The sequence below is a fragment of the Schistocerca cancellata genome, chromosome 4 (genome assembly GCF_023864275.1).
Source record: "Schistocerca cancellata isolate TAMUIC-IGC-003103 chromosome 4, iqSchCanc2.1, whole genome shotgun sequence".
NCBI classification, from domain to species: Eukaryota; Metazoa; Arthropoda; class Insecta; order Orthoptera; family Acrididae; genus Schistocerca; species Schistocerca cancellata.
The window spans coordinates 581,957,174-581,975,545 of record NC_064629.1 but is presented as its reverse complement, the minus strand read 5'-3'; the positions used below and the strand labels follow the sequence as shown (position 1 = coordinate 581,975,545).

Sequence of the window (18,372 nt, the reverse complement as noted above, 5' to 3'; positions counted from 1 at the left end):
ATTCAGGTGTCTGTGAAAAGTTCTATGCGCAAAGCATATAACATCTACCACCGTCACACCTTAGCAAAAGATCTGGCAGAGAACCTAAGGAAATTCCATTCAATCCCTTGTTGACCAGTCTGGTGTGGCAGTTGGAGATAGAAAAACGAAAGCTAAAGTTTTAAATTTTATATTCAAGAAATCATTCACACAAGAAAATCATACAGGCATACCATCATTTGACTATTGGACAGACTCCCATATGGATAACATAGTAAGCATACCTGGTGTAGGGAAACAACTTAAAGATTTGAAAGTAAATAAAGTCTGGATGGAATACCAGTTCGATTTTACAAAGATTGTTCTACAGCATTGACCCCTTACCTAGCTTGCATTTATGACCCCATGCCCCTCCTATCCGCATTCTCCACTGAGGATGACACGGCGGTCGGATGGGCCCGGTAAGTCACTCGCGGCCTGAAGACGGAGTGCTTTTAGCTTGCATTTAGCGTGAATCTCTCACCCAGCACACAGTCCTGAGTGACTGGTAAAAAGTGCAGGTGATTCCAGTATATAAGAAACGTAAAAGAATGGACCCGTGAAATTAAGACCAATATCCCTATCTTCTCTTTGGTACAGAATCATTGAACATATTCTCAGTTCAAATAAAATAAATTTTCTTGAGACTGAGAAGCTTATGTCCATGAATCAGCGTGGTTTTATAAAGCATTGCTCATGCGAAACTCAGTTTGCCCTTTTCTCACTTGATATACTGTGAACTGTGGATGAAGGGCAACAGGCAGATTCCATATTTCTAGATTTCTGGAAAGTGTTTGACAAGGTGCCACATTGCAGGCTGTTAATGAAGGTATGTGCATGTGGAATAAGTTCACAGGTATGTGAGTGGCTCAAAGACTTCTTAAATAATAGAACCCAGTATGTTGGTCTTGATGGTGAGTGTTCATCAGAGACAAGGTTATTATCAGGACTGCCCCACAGAAGTGTGATAGGACTGCTGTTGTTCTCTATACACATAAATGATTTGGTGGACAAGGTGGGCAGCAATCTATGGTTGTTTGCTGATGATGCCATGGTGTACGGTAAGGTGTCAAAGTTGAGTGACTGTAGAAAAATACAAGATGACTTAGACAACATTTCCAGTTGGTGTGATGAATGTCAGCCAGCCCTAAAAGTGGAAAAATATAAGTTAATGCAAATCAAACCTATAATGTTCAGATACAATATCTGGGCGTAGTGTTGCAAAGTGATATGAGATACAACAAGCATGTGAGAACTGTGGTAGGGAAAGTGAAAGCTCAACTTTTGTTTGTTGGGACAATTTTAGGAAAAAGTGGTTCACCTGTAAAGCAGATCACATATAGGACTCTGGTCTGACTTATTCTTGAGTACTGCTCAAGTGTGTAGGATCCATACCAGGTTAGATTAAAGGAAGACATCGAAGCAATTCAGAGGTGGGGTGCTAGATTTGTTACCCGTAGGTTCAAACAACACATGAGTATTACGGAGATACTTCAGGAACTTGGATATAAATCCCTGGAGGGAAGGCGACTTTCTTTTCGAGAAACACTGTTGAGAAAATTTAGAGACTACCACCAACATACATTGCGTGTAAGGACCATGAAGATAAGATACAAGAAATTAGGGCTGATACGAAGGCATATATACAGTCGTTTTTCCTTCGTCCTATTTGCGAGTGGAACAGGAAAGGAAATGACTGGTAGTGGAACAGGGTACCCTCTGTCACGCACCATATGGTGGCTCGTGGAGTATCTATGTAGATATAGATGTAGATGTAGGTGTAGTCAACCTCCCTCACTGTATTCTATGATAAACTGTACCTTCTCATGTACAGCATTAATTTTATCAACAAAATCACAGCATTCCACCTTAGAACTGTTGTACAGTAGAAATTTGGCATGAAGGTATCTGGACCATAGGACAATATTATTGGCATAGGTAGGAAGCAAAGCACCAATGTCACTTTCAGATTTAGTCATAAATATATTAGCACTGCCATATGACAACAGAGAGCTCATGCTTCCAAATGCAGGTACGATCCTTAAACATCCCTAAACATGAAATAATGATAGCTGAGCACTGCACTCAGTAGCTTGGGGACATCATCAACCTCATCTTCAGGCCATGTTCTGTAATGCCTCAAGTTTTGATCAATCATACCCTGTACAATGTTGACCAGAATGTTGGTATACATGTTTTTTTTATATATCTATTATGCCATATGCTTATTGATTAGCTGTTCTCTATTATGAATACTGAAGTTACTCGGGTGAGAATAATGTTCATTTATGTATTTTGCTAGTGCTTGCTTTACTCTGATACCCAATTCTCCCTGCCCTCCTCCCTCTTGTTTTAACAATAGGTCTTACTGGAGCCCACCACTGTGTACCTTAAATGTGGCTCTCGGCCTAGGTGGTCCAAGGTTCATGAGAACTAACTTCTTCATTTTAAAATTCTGAGGGAAGACCTTAGGTTCATGGGAACTAACTTCTTAATTTTAAACTTCTGAGGGAAGTACTTTTTTAATACACCAGCATGTTTAGCAGTTGGGTCCCTAACACATTCCTCAATCTGATTGTTCGTGAAGAACTTATAGGTTTTCTCCACATACTGCTTGTCTTCTTTTTATCATAATATCTATTGTATGTTTCCTATCTTGTAGATGTACACCTGAAGATATGACCTGATATCATGAAACCAGTCAGGTTCATGTAAATAAAAGTTTGTATATTGCTGAAAGCAGTTTATTTCTGAAATACGAACACACAAGTGTTGCATAATTGAAGATTGTGTTTCCTGCAAGCATATTTTACTATTTCGGTGGTTTGTTCATTTGTGTATGTTTCCTTTATGCCCTGGTATGGAGAAAAATAGAATTTATTTCCTTTACGACAGCCTAGGTGGTCCAAGGTTCATGGGTTAACTGTCACTGTGTATATAACTGCCAGACAATAAAAGAAGTATGTACAGGATTCTGTGGATTGTTTTTATTTATTGTGCCTTAGGACCTTTGTTCAGCAGGTGTGACAGCACATATCAGGATTGAAACAGCCAACAAAATACCCCTTGTGAGCAACATTTATTCCAATGCTTGTAAGACTTTGATGAAGTATACTAAATATTATTCTTACATCATCCTGGATTAGTATTAATGGAAGTGACAAAGCAGACTAGGGTGTCTCATAATTATAACCATCATTGAAGATTACAGTAAAACATAACTGTTCGGTTGACTGTTACAAAATAAGGATTTAGAGGAATATTTGGTATAGATTGCCACATTCTTTGCTAATTGTAAATTTAAAATATGCACTTCCGAAAGTAATGAACTCCAGCCCTGTTCCATTTTTTTTTTTTTTTTTTTTTTTTTGTCAGGATGTCGGCTTGCCACAAGATGAGAATGAGTGACTTGCTAGCCTAAGTAAAGGTACTGGAAATAGTCAGTGGGCCAGAGGTGAAAAGCACATGTTAAACTGTCATATAGACAGTGTGTCTGTCCAGTACTTACCTGCATGTTATGCAACAAGTGAGGCAGCACTGCAATTGAGGCACTGGGCTTCCATTCAGGAGCAGCAGGATTGCAGTTCTAATCTCGTCATCAAGCTTTAGGTTTTCCATAGTTATATAAATTAGTTATGGTGATGGTTCATTTGTAAGGGATGTCATTGATCTTCTTCCTCATTGTAATTATATCCAATCTTATGCCCTGTGTCTAATAACTTCAATATTAACCAGACATTAAACTGTATTCTTCCTTCCTTTCTTTCCTCCAGGAGGCCCATCTTCCCGTAAATACTAAAAATTTTTTCATTGTGGTTGTGGAATACTGTCACTATGACAAATAAAGGTTTTCAAAAATGACTTCAACCAGCTACCTTTGGTGATGGTAGAATTTTTATTTTCCCATTACCAATGTCAAGGTGCTAGTGACTCATCATCATACAGTACAATGCTTAGTGACCATTTGTAGCATTGTGGGTGTCACTGTTTAGAATTATTTGATTCCATTGGATTACTCCTGGTGCATAAATAACTTTGAAAAACATTGTTTACGTTCTTCAGTTATGTTAATTATACAACACTACAGACACCTTGCCACATTCAACAACTTCAATTTGCTGCAACAGAAATTTAAAATGAAATGTAATCAACAATTTTTTGTACTTGATAAAATATCATGGTATTTTTTCATTGTTTATCCTATTTTCTGCTGAACTGTCTTTTTGTTACATTACAGACTATGTGTAGCAAGCTGTATAATTCATCTTTACCAGATAAACCACTTCTGCAAATGCTATTCAGTGGTTTGAATGTGTATACCGGTAAAGAGAAATGTTTGAATATCAGTGTAGATGCTTCACCAAAACTTGGTGAACTTGGCTGGGACTTTCAGGTATGAATTATTTTATATTTTCTGTTAAGTATTTTAAAAAATAAAAACAGATAAAAAAATGGCTAAATACTCTTGTTTTGAAATGTATCTTTCACCACTGCTACAATGTTATATTATTAAACTATTACCAAGAACAACTTCATGTGTGCTTTTAAGGTAACACTCACTAAAATTTGAAATATACCAAACAATATTACATTTTTACATATATAAGAATCTCTCCCATTTCCTTTTCTAATACTATTTTTCTGATATTCTGCTGATGAGATCTGTTGTCATATAATATTTTTTAATTTGGTATTTGAAAGCTCTGAACTTCTGTCCAGTATATCTGCCAGCCTCATTTCCCCTTCATTTACCTTTACTCTCTTGTCAATTGCTAATATCCTACGTTTCTTTCCATCATTTGCATTGTGATATAAACTCCCGTCTCTACTGTCTCTCCCCAGATGAATATAAGAGATTTTGTCCCCCATTTTTCTGAGCTTTCAGCTGATTTTCATGAACAGATGTTTATGGAGTGGGGTATTAACAGAACTATCATGCAGCATATTTTATGGTTGTGAGCTTGAGAACAAGCATATGCTCATTTTCAAAAATCCACTGCTCAGCTATCAAAATACAAGGGCATAGGTGAGCTGAAATAAAACAGTTTTTAAAAACAGCTGAGTTTTTTGAATAAATTCAACACAGATTTCTTGGCATACCAGTTTTGGATGTAATATTTGTATTTGTATTTGTATTTATTTATTTATCCTGTGGCTCACATATTGTACAAAGTACACATGATATAGGACAAGTCATTTTTCTTAACAAATATCATTTAAAAAAATGTACACAAAATTGTTCATTGATGAATATAGTAACTTCACATACAGAGAATACAAACAATTTACATGGGGAACTAAGAAACATGTAGGCAATGTAGTGCTACTTTAAATTTACACAATAATCACTGAGATTACAGAATAGTGAAAATGTCAATTGGAAACACAACAGAAGGACAATGTCATTTAAAAACTACATTACACATGAAATAAACATTGAGATTTCACAGACAATTAAGTTTTAATACTAATAGAATGTGTACTTGTACATTCAAAAAGCGAGTTGAAAAATTTTGGGAAGTGAAACTGAAACATAGTTGTGTATAGTAGAAATTAGGTTATTATTTTGCCTACAGAATGTTTTACTCTAATCACAGTATTTTACAAAGGAACTTTATAATTTTTCATTTCCTTCCAGGAATTCTTGTACTGAATAGAAACAGTGCTTTGTCAGAAATGCCTTTAGTTTATTTTTAAATATTGGATCTGGAGCAGTTTTTATTTGTTCTGGAATTTTATTGTGTAATACGACACCCAGATGAGTTATATATTTTTGGTCTTTTGATGACTTTCTCTGTTGTCATCATCAGGAAGCCACGTGGTACTTCATTAGTTGCTCCAATTATATCATGGAGCTGTCAAGTAGCGGAACTTCCATATGCTACCAGAGATTTGTCAATGTCTGTGATGGAGGAACATTGGTAGTGATGCTGATTTTGTTAGATGATGCATTAGAAACTTCCTGGCAGATTAAAACTGTGTGCCAGACTGAGACTTTGACTCAGGACCTTTGGCTTTTGCAAGTAAGTGCTCTATAACTGAGCTAGCAAGACCCACCCTCACAGCTTAAATTTTGCAGTATGTCGTCTCCTACCTTCTAAAATTCACAGAAGCTCTTCTGTGAACCTTGCAGAAGTAGCACTCCTGGAAGAAAGGATATTTCAGAGACATGCAGAGCACTTGCACACAAAATGCAAAGGTCCCGAATTTGAGTCTTGGCCCAGCACACAGTTTTAATCTGTCAGGAAGTTTCATTTCAGTGCACACACTGCTGCAAAGTGAAAATTTCAGTCTGGAATTATTCCCCAGGCTGTGGCTAAGCCATGTCTCTGCAATATCCTTTCTTCCAGGAGTGCTAGTTCTGCAAGGTTTGCAGGAGGCTCCTGAGAAGTTTGGAATGTAGGAAATGAGGTACTGGCAGAATTGAAGCCTTGAGGGTGGGTCATGAGTCATGCTTGGGTAGCTCAGTCAGTAGAGCACTTGCCTGCAAATGGCAAAGGTTGCGAGTTTGAGTCTCAGTTAGGCACACCATTTTAATCTGCCAGGAAGTTTCATATCAGTGCACACTCTGCTGCAGAGTGAAAATTTCGTTCTGGAGATGATGCTTACTTTAGGTTATTTCTCTGTAGCCTTTTGGGATGAAATGTCCATTTCCATACACCACTAAAGATATAGCTGCTGTCCTGGCTAACGTGTTTGTTACACATTCTGATCTCAGTGGCTTCTTTGATGACAGGATGTCAGTAGGTAGGTGCATGGGACAAATATAATCATATTTTTGTTAGTGTGGCTGTCTTCAGCAATAGCAAATTTGTTGAAATTGTGATATTTAATGTGGTATTGGTGTTCTGTGCAGCATTCTGAAACTGCTTGTATTGGTTGACCAATGTAACTGCTTCTGCATTCACAAGGAATTTTAAAAATTCCAGGAACACTGCCTTTTACTGGTACAGCATCTCTTTAACTCTCATGGGTGGTGAGAAAATGGATTGAATATCTTATCTGCTGAGGACTCTGCCTCTTTTATTTGCTACAGCTCTAAAGAAAGTAATAAATGTTTTAGGCTGATCATCTTGTGATGATTAAGTATTTCCATGTTTTCATTTCTTCAAGATGACTAAGATAATAGCTTGTTCACAGTAACAAAGACAGAGGGACTCTGTACTTTCAGGAGAAATAAAGATTAATGACATAACATATCATGGTAGGCATCACTACTTTTGGCAGATACTGCATACAAAACTACAAAATAGTGATCCTACTTTATCACTTAACACAAAAATGGTGAAAATACTGACAAATTCTGGCCTACTGGACAATGTGATAATCTGCAAACGTGATATCCTAGGCTCTAAGGCTGTATGGTTTGCCTGAAATCCACAAAGATGACATTCCGCTGTGACCTATCGATATTATTATAGGTTTTCCCATGTATAGGCTAGTAAAATATCTTACCAAGTTACAAAACTCATCATATTAAAAACTCTTAAATGTTTGTAGACATAATCAAACAAATCATTACAAATCCAGACAAAACTATGGGCAGTTTGGATATGTTCTCTTTGCTCAAAAACATCACTGTCTGAGATACATTAAAGCTATCAGCAGGCCACTTCTCTCCTGAGAGTAACAAATTGTTTCACCATACTTTGACAACCACCTACTTTTTGTAAAGTTGTAAATTTTATGAAACAGCTGATTACATAGTCATTGTCTCTAGCAGTGGATAATTTCTTTATACAGAATTTCAAAGAGTGCATGTTAAATTCAGCTCCTCTTCATCCATCTTGTGTCTGTCATTACGTTTCCTTCACATTTGTGGTCTGGCTACATGGGATCAAGACTCTTCACCTCTTCATTAATCATATATACTGTATGTACACTAATTTCACAAGAAATAAGCATCACTACCAATGTTGTTCAGTCATGGAAGTTCTGTGACTTTGTGATGTTCCATGATATAATTTGGCCAATTAAATAAAGTACCACATGGCCTACAGATAACTCTTGATGATTATGACAGAGAAAGTCATCAAAATCTTGAGATTACACGCAAATCTGACATGGCAAGAAATCTGTGAAGCATTTATCCAAGAACGTTGCCACAAAAAACTACATTCTCAAACTGAGTTAATTATTCAACAGCAATAATCAACACCCTGTTGAGCCTAAAACTTAATTCTTGGATTTAGTACACATTACACTGGCTGATACTGGGACCTGTGTCTGAAGATGTAACAAAATTCACTACTGACTTCCCACAAAATTTAATCATAATCAACAATGAGATTAACATTACTTGGGATGTAACACTGTCAGTTAGATTATTTAGGAAAAAACCCTCACTCTTTTTCAAAACGCGATTTATTACTCATTAGCCTAAACACATTCATCTCACCAATATCAGACTTCTGAAAATTTTCCACAAAAACCAGTACTTTACCCACTTGTGCATCAAACTGTGTGTGCATACTCAACATCTCTGGTGTCAGATAAATGTACAGAACATAAAGGGATCAGGACTTGGGAGAGGGCTTCCAGAATGGCTATTTCAAATAATAAGAAAAGGATTTGCGATAAAGAAAACATACATTCCACAGTAGGGTTACACAAGGCACACCCTGAGGAGAAAATTTCAGGTTGAAGACCAGTCTAGCATATCTGAACAAAAATACAATCAAATAGGAAGAGGTGGCAGCAGTTTTCTGCTGGTCACAGAGTGCGGAGTCACAGACTCTGTCTCCCGAGAGAGACATCTGGCCTGTTTGAAAGCTGGTTACTAAGAGTTCCACAGTTGTGTTCTGCTCTCGAAGACTGCCCAGCAACCACATCCATGACTCCTCCTCAATCTTCCCATCGGCTAGGTGGTAATGTGGATATGCAGTGAATCCAGCAGAAGGCTGAAAGGATGGTGTGATACTAACTTTGGCAACTGACAGGAAATGTGGTGTGATACCAGTTCTACAGTTTTTGGCATGTGGGCATTGTAGAGACTGACATTGGGAGTATGTTTGAAAGCCTCAAAGGAAGAAAGCAACCACAAAAATTTTGTTGTTCCTAGTTGTTGGAAATGTCATGGTAGATATCCAAAAATCTCATTTCACAATGAAATTGCTAATATTTCAGAACTTTTCAGTCTAAAAGATGATTATAATTAAAGTTCCAGTTTAAAAATGCTGTTAAAAATAACCACTACTCAGAATGATATTCAGTTTGCGTGGAATATTATTGAAGGGGAAACAGTATGGAAAAAAATTAATGAAAATTGCTGTAAGCAGAAGAATATGCAAAACAAAAGTCACAGGGTACATGGCTAATCCTCAGTTGGCATCTGAGATGCTCGGCATGATTGTATCAGTGCAGATGTGCTGCTGGTAAAGCTCTTTTACAGGAATGGTGACCGTGCACCGGTAGTTCTGAAATGGTGACTATGCACCAGTAACTCTACAAAAGTTCTGGACACTCGAGAATATGAAGAGAGGCACTGGTCCGATGTCTGACAAGGGTCTGAAGAAAATGATTAAGAAATTCAAAATGCAATGTGGCAGAGGGAGGAAAACAACTTATTCGCTGTCTGTAGATGTGGTCACAGCATTTCAGGAGGTGTCGAGCAGTAGTGTGCAAACTTGCAGTGCATGGGGAATTGCCTCAACTATGGACATGCCTCTGAGCATGGTGCATAAAATTCTAAAAAACATACTGCATTACAATCCATACAAAATTTCCCTTGTTCAGCAGTTGCTTCATGCTGACCTGCTAGTAAGACAAACATTTGCTCTAAAATTTCTGGCTCACATGGAGATGTCAGTACACACAATTGCAGAATATGGGCAACAGAAAATCCACTCACACAGCTTCATTTTGCAAAGGTAACTGTGTGGTGCAGATTGATGGCATCAGTTATCATAGAGCCATATTTTTTTGAGATGTGTCCTGCAGGTCCTGTTACCAGCTGGTACTATTAACCATCGACATGATTCTAGGTGCACATTAAACAGAATAAGATGTTGTTTAAGAGGAGATCAAGTGTAAATCCTCAAAACTAGAACAGCTGTTAGTTGAGATGGAATAATTAACACAGTAAAATCGACATTGTTGACTGGAATACTCTCTTTCAAATTCTGAAGATGGCAGGGGTCACATACAGGGAGTGAAAAGCTATTTACAATTTGTACAGAAACCAGATGGCAGTTATAAGAGTCAAGAGACATGAAAGGGAAGCAGTAAGGGAGTGAGACTGGGTTGTAGCCTATCCCCAATGTTATTCAATCTGTATATTGAGCAAGCAGTAAAGGAAACAAAAGAAAAATTCAGAGTAGGAATTGAAATCCACTGAAAAGAAATAAATAAATATCAGGAAGAGCAGTTCAGTGGAATGAACAGTGTCTTGAAAGGAGGATATAAGATGAACATCAACAAAAGCAAAACGAGGATAATGGAATGTAGTCGAATTAAATCAGGTGATGCTGAGGGAATTAGGTTAGGAAATGAGACACTTGCAGTAGTAGATGAGTTTTGTTACCTGGGGAGCAAATAACTGATGATTGTCGAAGTAGAGAGGATATAAAATGTAGACTGGCAATGGCAAGGAAAGCGTTTCTGAAAAAAGAAATTTGGTAACATCGAGTATAGATTTAAGTGTCAGGAAGTCGTTTCTGAAAGTATTTGTATGGAGTGTAGCCATGTATGGAAGTGAAACATGGACGATAAACAGTTTAGACAAGAAGAGAATAGAAGCTTTCGAAATGTGGTGCTACAGAAGAATGCTGAAGATCAGATGGGTAGATCACATAAGAAATGAGGAGGTTCTGAATAGAATTGGGGAGAAGAGAAATTTGTGGCACAACTTGACTAGAAGAAGGAATTGGTTGGCAGGACATGTTCTGAGATATCAAGGGATCACCAATTTAGTATTGAAGGGCAGTGTGGAGGGTAACAATCATAGAGGGATACCAAGAGATGAATACACTAAGCAGATTAAGAAGGATGTAGGTTGCAGTAGGTACTGGGAGATGAAGAAGCTTGCACAGGATAGAGTAGCATGGAGAGCCGCATCAAACCAGTCTCTGGAAAGAAGACCACAACAACAACAACAACAAAATTTCATCTTTACACTTGTGACTCAACAGGCAAAACAAATAGTATGAAAGCCTCAATTTGAAACAGCAGATGATGGTAATAAGGTGACGTATTGTATCTCTGTTTTAAGTTTTGTATTTTGAATCAACAATACCTATTTCGCATCAGTTTGAAATGCAAATAATAGAAACAGAGTGCACAAATTTTAAATTTTATATGCTGCTTTTGCACTCCTGTGTGTTGAATTTCACAGACCAAGATTCAGAAGATAAGATGCTGGCTATCTATCTTAGAATCTGTCATCTGCATAGAAAATGCAACAGGTTTGTTCGAGATGACACAAAAATTTTATAACGAAAGAACCGAGGTGCACAGATAGTATTTTAACTTCGACTTCCAATAAATTTACACTAATTAGAGCAGCAGGAACAGAGTGTTGATTAGTTTTAATGAACACCAGGGAGGAAAACTTTATAGAAAAATGCTGAAGGGAAACAGTCAGTTCAGCGGATATATGACTTAAATGTGCACAATTATTTTAACTCATGACTGATGCCTTGAAAGAGAAGAATATAAATAAATGAATCTAACATAAGATAAACTTAGCTCATCTGCAGATCAGTGCAACATTAGTTACAAAGAATAACATGAAATTTTAAAGTACAATAGTCCACTGAAAAATAAAAGCAAACAGAATAAGGAAGGAAAATTGTAACACACAGTACCGTAGAAGTACTTGGGTAGCAATGCAGACTTGATACATTCTTCCATTTCCCAAAATAGTCAAAGAATTATTTCCCTGTGGAGTTAAACTCTCAGCATTGACTAAGAAGCTACCTCTAAAAAAAGACAAAGTCTTCTGTTCATTCTCAGTGTTCACAGTACAAGGTAAAACAAATAAAGTAACAGTTATCGCTGCACAGAAATCAACTTCTAAAAGATTTCTCCTCATTAGCAGTGCGGACTGGAATTCTACACAACTGTATGATGTGACTGCTTAATAGAACAAAATGGCAAACTCCTCCCGAACAGGCCATGAAAGCTCAATAGTACCGACCAGCCACCGTGTCATCCTCAGCTCATAGGCATCACTGGATGCGAATATGGAGGGGCATGTGGTCATCACACCACTCTCCTGGCCCTATGTCAGTTTCTGAGACCAGAGCAAACTACTTCTCAATCAAGTAGCTCCTCAGTTTTGCCTCACAAGGGCTGAGTGCACCCTGCTTGCCAACAGCACTTGGCAGACCAGATGGTCACCCATCCAAGCTAGTCCAGCCTGACAGCGCTTAACTTCAGTGATCTGACGGGAACCAGTGTTACCACTGTGGCAAGGCCATTGGCAAAATGGCAAAGACCTATACAAGAAGTGACAGGGGGGGGGGGGGGGGGGGGGGTTACCTTTTCACATCTAAAAACACTTATGAATTGATCCTTCATTCCAAAAAGATTATTAATGTTTATAAACATTTAAAATCTAAAAATATAAGAACAGACTATGTAAGTTCACTGATCTGTATGGGTTCTTAAAGCTGGTTTCTCAACACTGTCAGCTACTAACTGGGTATTGCACAGAAAGTTAACATTCAAAGCATTTCCATTCATTAGCATGAAACACCAAAAGTGATCCAACTGAATCAAGAGGAGCTGAGTACAAGTTGGAGATTTCAATATGTAATCAGCTTTTATATTTACAAAGTGGGTAGTTGCGTTAGTTAACATCAAAAGTAAATTCATTTTGTCAGTTCTGTGGAATCACTAACACAGAGCTAACAAGTGACTTGGTAGATCTTTGCTGTCCTCTGTGGTAAAAGTGGAAAATAATTCACTTAATAATATTCAATACAAGTGCACTTACATCTCTCACAGACTATATAATCACACGTCACCTTAACATATGGTAGTAGAGGTATTCTTTTCAGCTAAGGCAATGTTCCAACTAAACATATCTTTCTCTATAACATTGGAACTGCTTGTTGCTTCAGAATATCGACATTTGACCCTGACGTGACTCAGGTAGCAATCAGCGCAATTTGACTTTTATACATTTCAGATGGTACCCTGACTTGTCACCTGACAACTTCAACTTTTACCTACATCAAGATCAGTATACATCACATATTAACCTTTCATAAGAAACTTTATAGCAACCATTGTGTTCACCCATTACAAACAAAACCATCACCTTTTCTCAATCACATGTGGACAGGTATGTTGAATGTTAAGATGCAGAAGGAAAGACCATCACAACAGGAACATGTATCTTATATCATGTACTCATAGTACAGACAGAAAAGGAATACAGCCTGGGGAGAGCAAATGTAGTGAGATGCAGAAAGAAGAGAAAGGGAAGATGGAGAAAGTTTAATACTGTCATCTTACAAAGTCGACATTATAAAGCTTTCTAACATTCTCTATGGCAGTAGATCCTAATTGCCTTTTAGTGACTGTGTACACATATGTAGGCCTAAAGTCATGTAATCCCATTATCAGTCTGATAGACACAGTGGAGATAGAAAAACTTAATCATATGTGGCTTTTCTTCCAAAACCTAAATAAGAGATTCACATCTGTCTACTCTGAAACAAAAACACACTCCTGCCAATGTTTAAAGCTTCAAGCCACTCGTTGTCAAACCATTACTGATGTTTCTGATTCTCTGCTAGAAGTGGTTCAGTGGGAAAAGAAGGGTACAACCCTGTAGAACCTCACATCAAAAGGAACATTCTTCCATCAAAGACAGTGGAACAGAGTTAAGTCAGTTTACCCAACACGGTGTTGAGTTCATTAATGTTCCTAGGAGCTTGGACGTCCTGTTTGACAGTGAAGTGTGACTGCAAAGGTTGGATCCCCTGATTTTTAACCATATGTTCTAAGTATTCAGTATGGAAGAAGGAGAACTTGACTTTATTACACTTTAATCCAGCATCTGAGAGCACTTGACACAATTTCCTGAGATCGGAAAGATGTTCATCAGGAGTACAACCCAAAACAACTATGTCATCCAAATATTTTGAACAAGAAAGAACTACAGCAGTCAACTGTGATGAATAACATTGAAAAATTGCAGGTGCAGATGCACTGCTGAAGGGCAGCCTCAAAAACTTAAATAACACCATATGGGTATAGATCACAAAAACTTGTGACTGTTCATCCAAGGGAAGCTGCAAAATAAGCATTGTGAAGATCAAATTAGTAACAGAAGCAACATGTTTCAGGTTTATCCATAAGCTCCTCAGGCTGTTGCAAAGGAAAAGGGTCAGTCACAGTCTGTGGATTTATTGTTGCCTTTAAATCTGCACATAAACAATCTGCCTGAAGGTTCCTTTATTATCACCAATGGTGATGTCCACTGACTAGCTGCAACAGGGGAAATCATACCATTGTCCTTCAAAGATATGAGTTCTTGTGTCACCTGACCTCTGATAGCATGAGAGACTGGCTGTGCATAGCAAAACTGTGGTTGCACGTTGTTTTTCATGGTAATGTGAGCCTCATAATTATTATCTTTGCATAGGCCATCTTGAAAAAGTCACTAAATTCATCACAAAGTTGAGCTATCTTGTCTGTAGACCAGAAGAGTTCACAGAGGGAACATTATCTTGAATGTGCAAACCAAACAAATCAAATGAATCCATACTAAAAATATTTTTACTGTCACATGAGCACAACATTGTGAATGAAACTGTTTTTGAAATGTCGCAAAAAGTGGCAGGTAAGCTGCAAATACATAGCACAGGAATGTCATTCCCACCATAACCGGAAAGAGATGCCTGTGACTGATGTAGAGTAGGCTTGCCTAACAGTTCATAAGTGCTATTGTTCAACAAGGTCATTGACATACATGTGTCCAACTGCATACATGTTTTGCCATTGGCAATCTGCGAGAGTGACAAACAACATATTTGCCTGACACTGAACACAAAAAGTGTGTGAGGTATTCACTGTTGCACTTGATTTGAACTGTGTAACACTGGAGTCACTACATGGGTATGAAAAAATTATATTGACATCCATCCATTGACTGAAACTTGTGAGAAAATGTGAAGTGAATGTTGCACTTGCAATTTTGCAGACAGCTTGAAGGTGACTTCACTTGCCACAGTGATATTGCTTAGCATCATGGCAAGGACATGCCTGCTGCTTGTGAGCCATAAAACAGTGAGGACAAGATTTAACACAACTAGTTTTCTGCATAGCACACTAAGTCTGTTTACATTTCTGCCCTTCCTGAGACTTGGCATGCTGCAGTGCATGAGCTACAGTCACCACCTGTTTATTACGACTACTACTCTGTAGTGCATGAGTAGGAGTGAAATCAAAGTCTACTATTGCACTGTCATATGAATCCTGATGCTCCACTAGTTCCAAAATCTGTTGCAAACTAGGTTCATGATTCTTGAAAAGACATGACTTGTAAGCCCTTATGAGTCTGCTACCCACTGCTTATGAGTGTGATTATGTTGTCTCCTCACCTGAAATAATTGATATCATTAATCTGCTCATCATAGTACTTGTCTAGAGTGGCAATTTGTTTGTCATAAGGAAAATATTCAGGGCAAATGGTAGGGAAGAGTTTGCAGGCAAGCTGGTAGACAGACACTCTGACTGTCACAAGAAAATGAGATTTCTTGTCCCTACCTTCAATATGACGTGCCTTCAAGAGGTCGTTGAACTGTGCACGTTACTAAGATCATTCCAGTACTGAGGAATAGGTGAATGCTTAGACAGTATGCAGAAATGATCAGAAGCACATATGATCTGAATGGTACTATAACTTTACTTTACTTGAACAGCAAGTCTGAGAGATGGTCTGTTAATCAGAGCCTAATCCTCATAAACGATCCCAATACAGAAATCCTACTATAAACTGTTGAGGCTTCAGCTGACTCTGCTTTTAGACTGGTAGTCAACTGGGCTGGCCTTGTTGTGGTATCTTCTTATTCTGGACTGGTGGTGGTTCTACATGCACATATAAGTGGAGGTGTGGTTTCAAGGTGGCTGTGGAATAGTGAGGGCATCATGCAGTTTACTACCAACCTTGGGATGTGTTGTGACTGGTGTGGTATTGATACTGTATGACACCACAATTCCAGCTCTGTGATTCTGGGCTCAAAGGAACTGTAGAGACTGGTGCTCTAGGAGTGTGTTTGAAAGTCTTAATGGAAAATGACAGTTTGAAGTAAAAAAAAAAATTGCGACCAGTTCCGTAAAGTATTCTTCAACTGCCTGGCATGCTGTACATGAGAGAGCATTTAGACCACAGGTTGGTACAATCAATATCAGTTCCCTTACAGCATTATGTCAGTTTTCAGAGTTTGTAATTTCAGTTTTCAATGAGTCTCATGAATCTTAATCATTTTGTTTTTTACAGTGTATTTGTTTGTTACTTTATCTGATTTTTCTTTAGATTTGTTTTTATTATACTGTTATTCAGATTTTTTCTTATACATTAAAAAAGCTAAGCATACACTTGATTTTCTCCATTTGTTTATCAACATGAACCATGCTTCTGTTCAGCAACTGCAACAGGCAATACATCTTTCTCATTCTTTGGCACACTACTAAACCTAGTTGGAGGACCGTGCTTTGAAGTTCATAGTCTATCTCATCTACTTCAGTTTTGCCACATATTACCCCAGTTGTGCATGTCAAATTATGCACTCTCTTCTTTTTCTCTTGCTATTAATTAGCTCTCAAAATGGATTAATTATTTGGATAATCATTTCCATTCTATACTGAGCTTTTTCTTTAACACATCATGTTCTCATACTTCATTGAGCTCTATATTTTGATACTGACTATTACATTTTTCTTTCCAAATGTTGTCCTATTATTCCACCTGTGACATTCCACACTATCACATTTTGCTGTCTTGTAAGAAACAGTTAATCGGAAGCTCTGAACTTCATATTTTCAAATTTGAAATTTCTAATCTTTCATTGAGTTCTTTAATTAATTTGTCATACATGTTACTGTTGTGACAACAATAAAACTGCCTTCTGTGTGTTTCTTTAGCAAGTAAATGCAACCTGTTCAGTCTGTGTTTCTCTTCCTCAGGCATGTACAGAAATGGTGATGCCGATGTGTTCCAATGGAGTTACAGATATGTTTGACAAAGTGAAGTGGAATTTCACATCATTTTCACAGTCTTGCTACAAGAAGTGGAAAGTATATCCCCAAGCAGACTTAGCTATAAAAACATATGGTGGAAAGGATATATCCACAGCATCAAACATTGTGTTCAGGTAGCCTTATAACGTATTTCATATCTAAAATACTTCTATGTCAATGTCTTTTAAAACATTTTGAGCATGTCTGGAAATTTATATCATATCCTTCTGCTTATACTGATCAAAATTTATTTAGGTAACTGAGTATTAATAGATTTTTATAGTAGTATTTCACCAAGTAGTATTTGTTAAAATTTGTTAATAAAATTTTTTTCTGTGGAAAACAGCAATGGTCTCTTGGATCCATGGTCAAGTGGTGGTGTTCTGAAAAATGTCTCAGAGACTGCAGTGGCAGTTCTTATTCCAGAAGGTGCTCATCATCTTGACTTGAGGGAATCCAATGAAGCAGATCCTTCCTCTGTGAAGTGGGCTCGACGGTTTCATCAACGCTCAATTAGTTCATGGATAACTCAACATTATAAGAGTTGAAAACCACTTTGTACTTCTGTTTTGTGTGTTAATCCTGAAAATTAAAGTGATTTACACGCACATTAATTCCATTATGTGTCATCGTTACTCATTGTACACTGATCGTTGCTGTAGTGGACTTTGTAATCGATGACTTAAAACATCTTAATTAGTTATATCTAAATGATACTATAGATTATATAAAATTGAGACAAAATATTATATCTACTGCAAGTAAGAAATGACAGTGTAACAATCAACAACATCAGTAAATTTTCCAATCTCTTCCTTAAGAAACAACTTTTTATCAATCATAACATCATTCACAACTTTTGTTTTTACATGAATGTAATATTTGTTTGAAAATTTGGTTAATTCATAAAGTCTTTTTTTAATTTATTGTTAATAAATCCTTTTCTAAATGGTAATCAATTTGCCCCACACTTTTTTGATGGTGATCAACAACAGTACTATAAATGAGATTGCTAACACATGCCAGTGCAATGGAGCTTGGTGATTCCAATTCTGGTAATGTTAGAAACTTTCATCGCCATTATTTGGCTGGCAAAGGGAGAAGAGATGATAGAGTACAGTTCTTGATCACCAGGTACTGTACTTATCCTTGATTAGATGG

At 37.4% G+C, this 18,372-nt stretch overlaps 1 protein-coding gene and 1 pseudogene across 1 annotated transcript in view; one reads left to right on the top strand and one right to left on the bottom strand.

The window, feature by feature from the left end:
* The window catches only part of LOC126184684 (lysosomal Pro-X carboxypeptidase), a 52,727-nt gene extending 34,611 nt beyond the window's left edge, over positions 1 to 18,116 (top strand). Inside the window, exons 7-9 of the mRNA XM_049927177.1 lie at positions 4,256 to 4,411; positions 17,158 to 17,345; positions 17,558 to 18,116. Of these exons, the coding sequence (XP_049783134.1) occupies positions 4,256 to 4,411; positions 17,158 to 17,345; positions 17,558 to 17,759 (546 nt within the window). The 3' untranslated portion in view covers positions 17,760 to 18,116. The remainder of the gene's footprint in view (positions 1 to 4,255; positions 4,412 to 17,157; positions 17,346 to 17,557) is intronic.
* LOC126185873 (5S ribosomal RNA) lies at positions 12,326 to 12,441 on the bottom strand (annotated as a pseudogene).
* Positions 18,117 to 18,372: the final 256 nt, after the last annotated feature.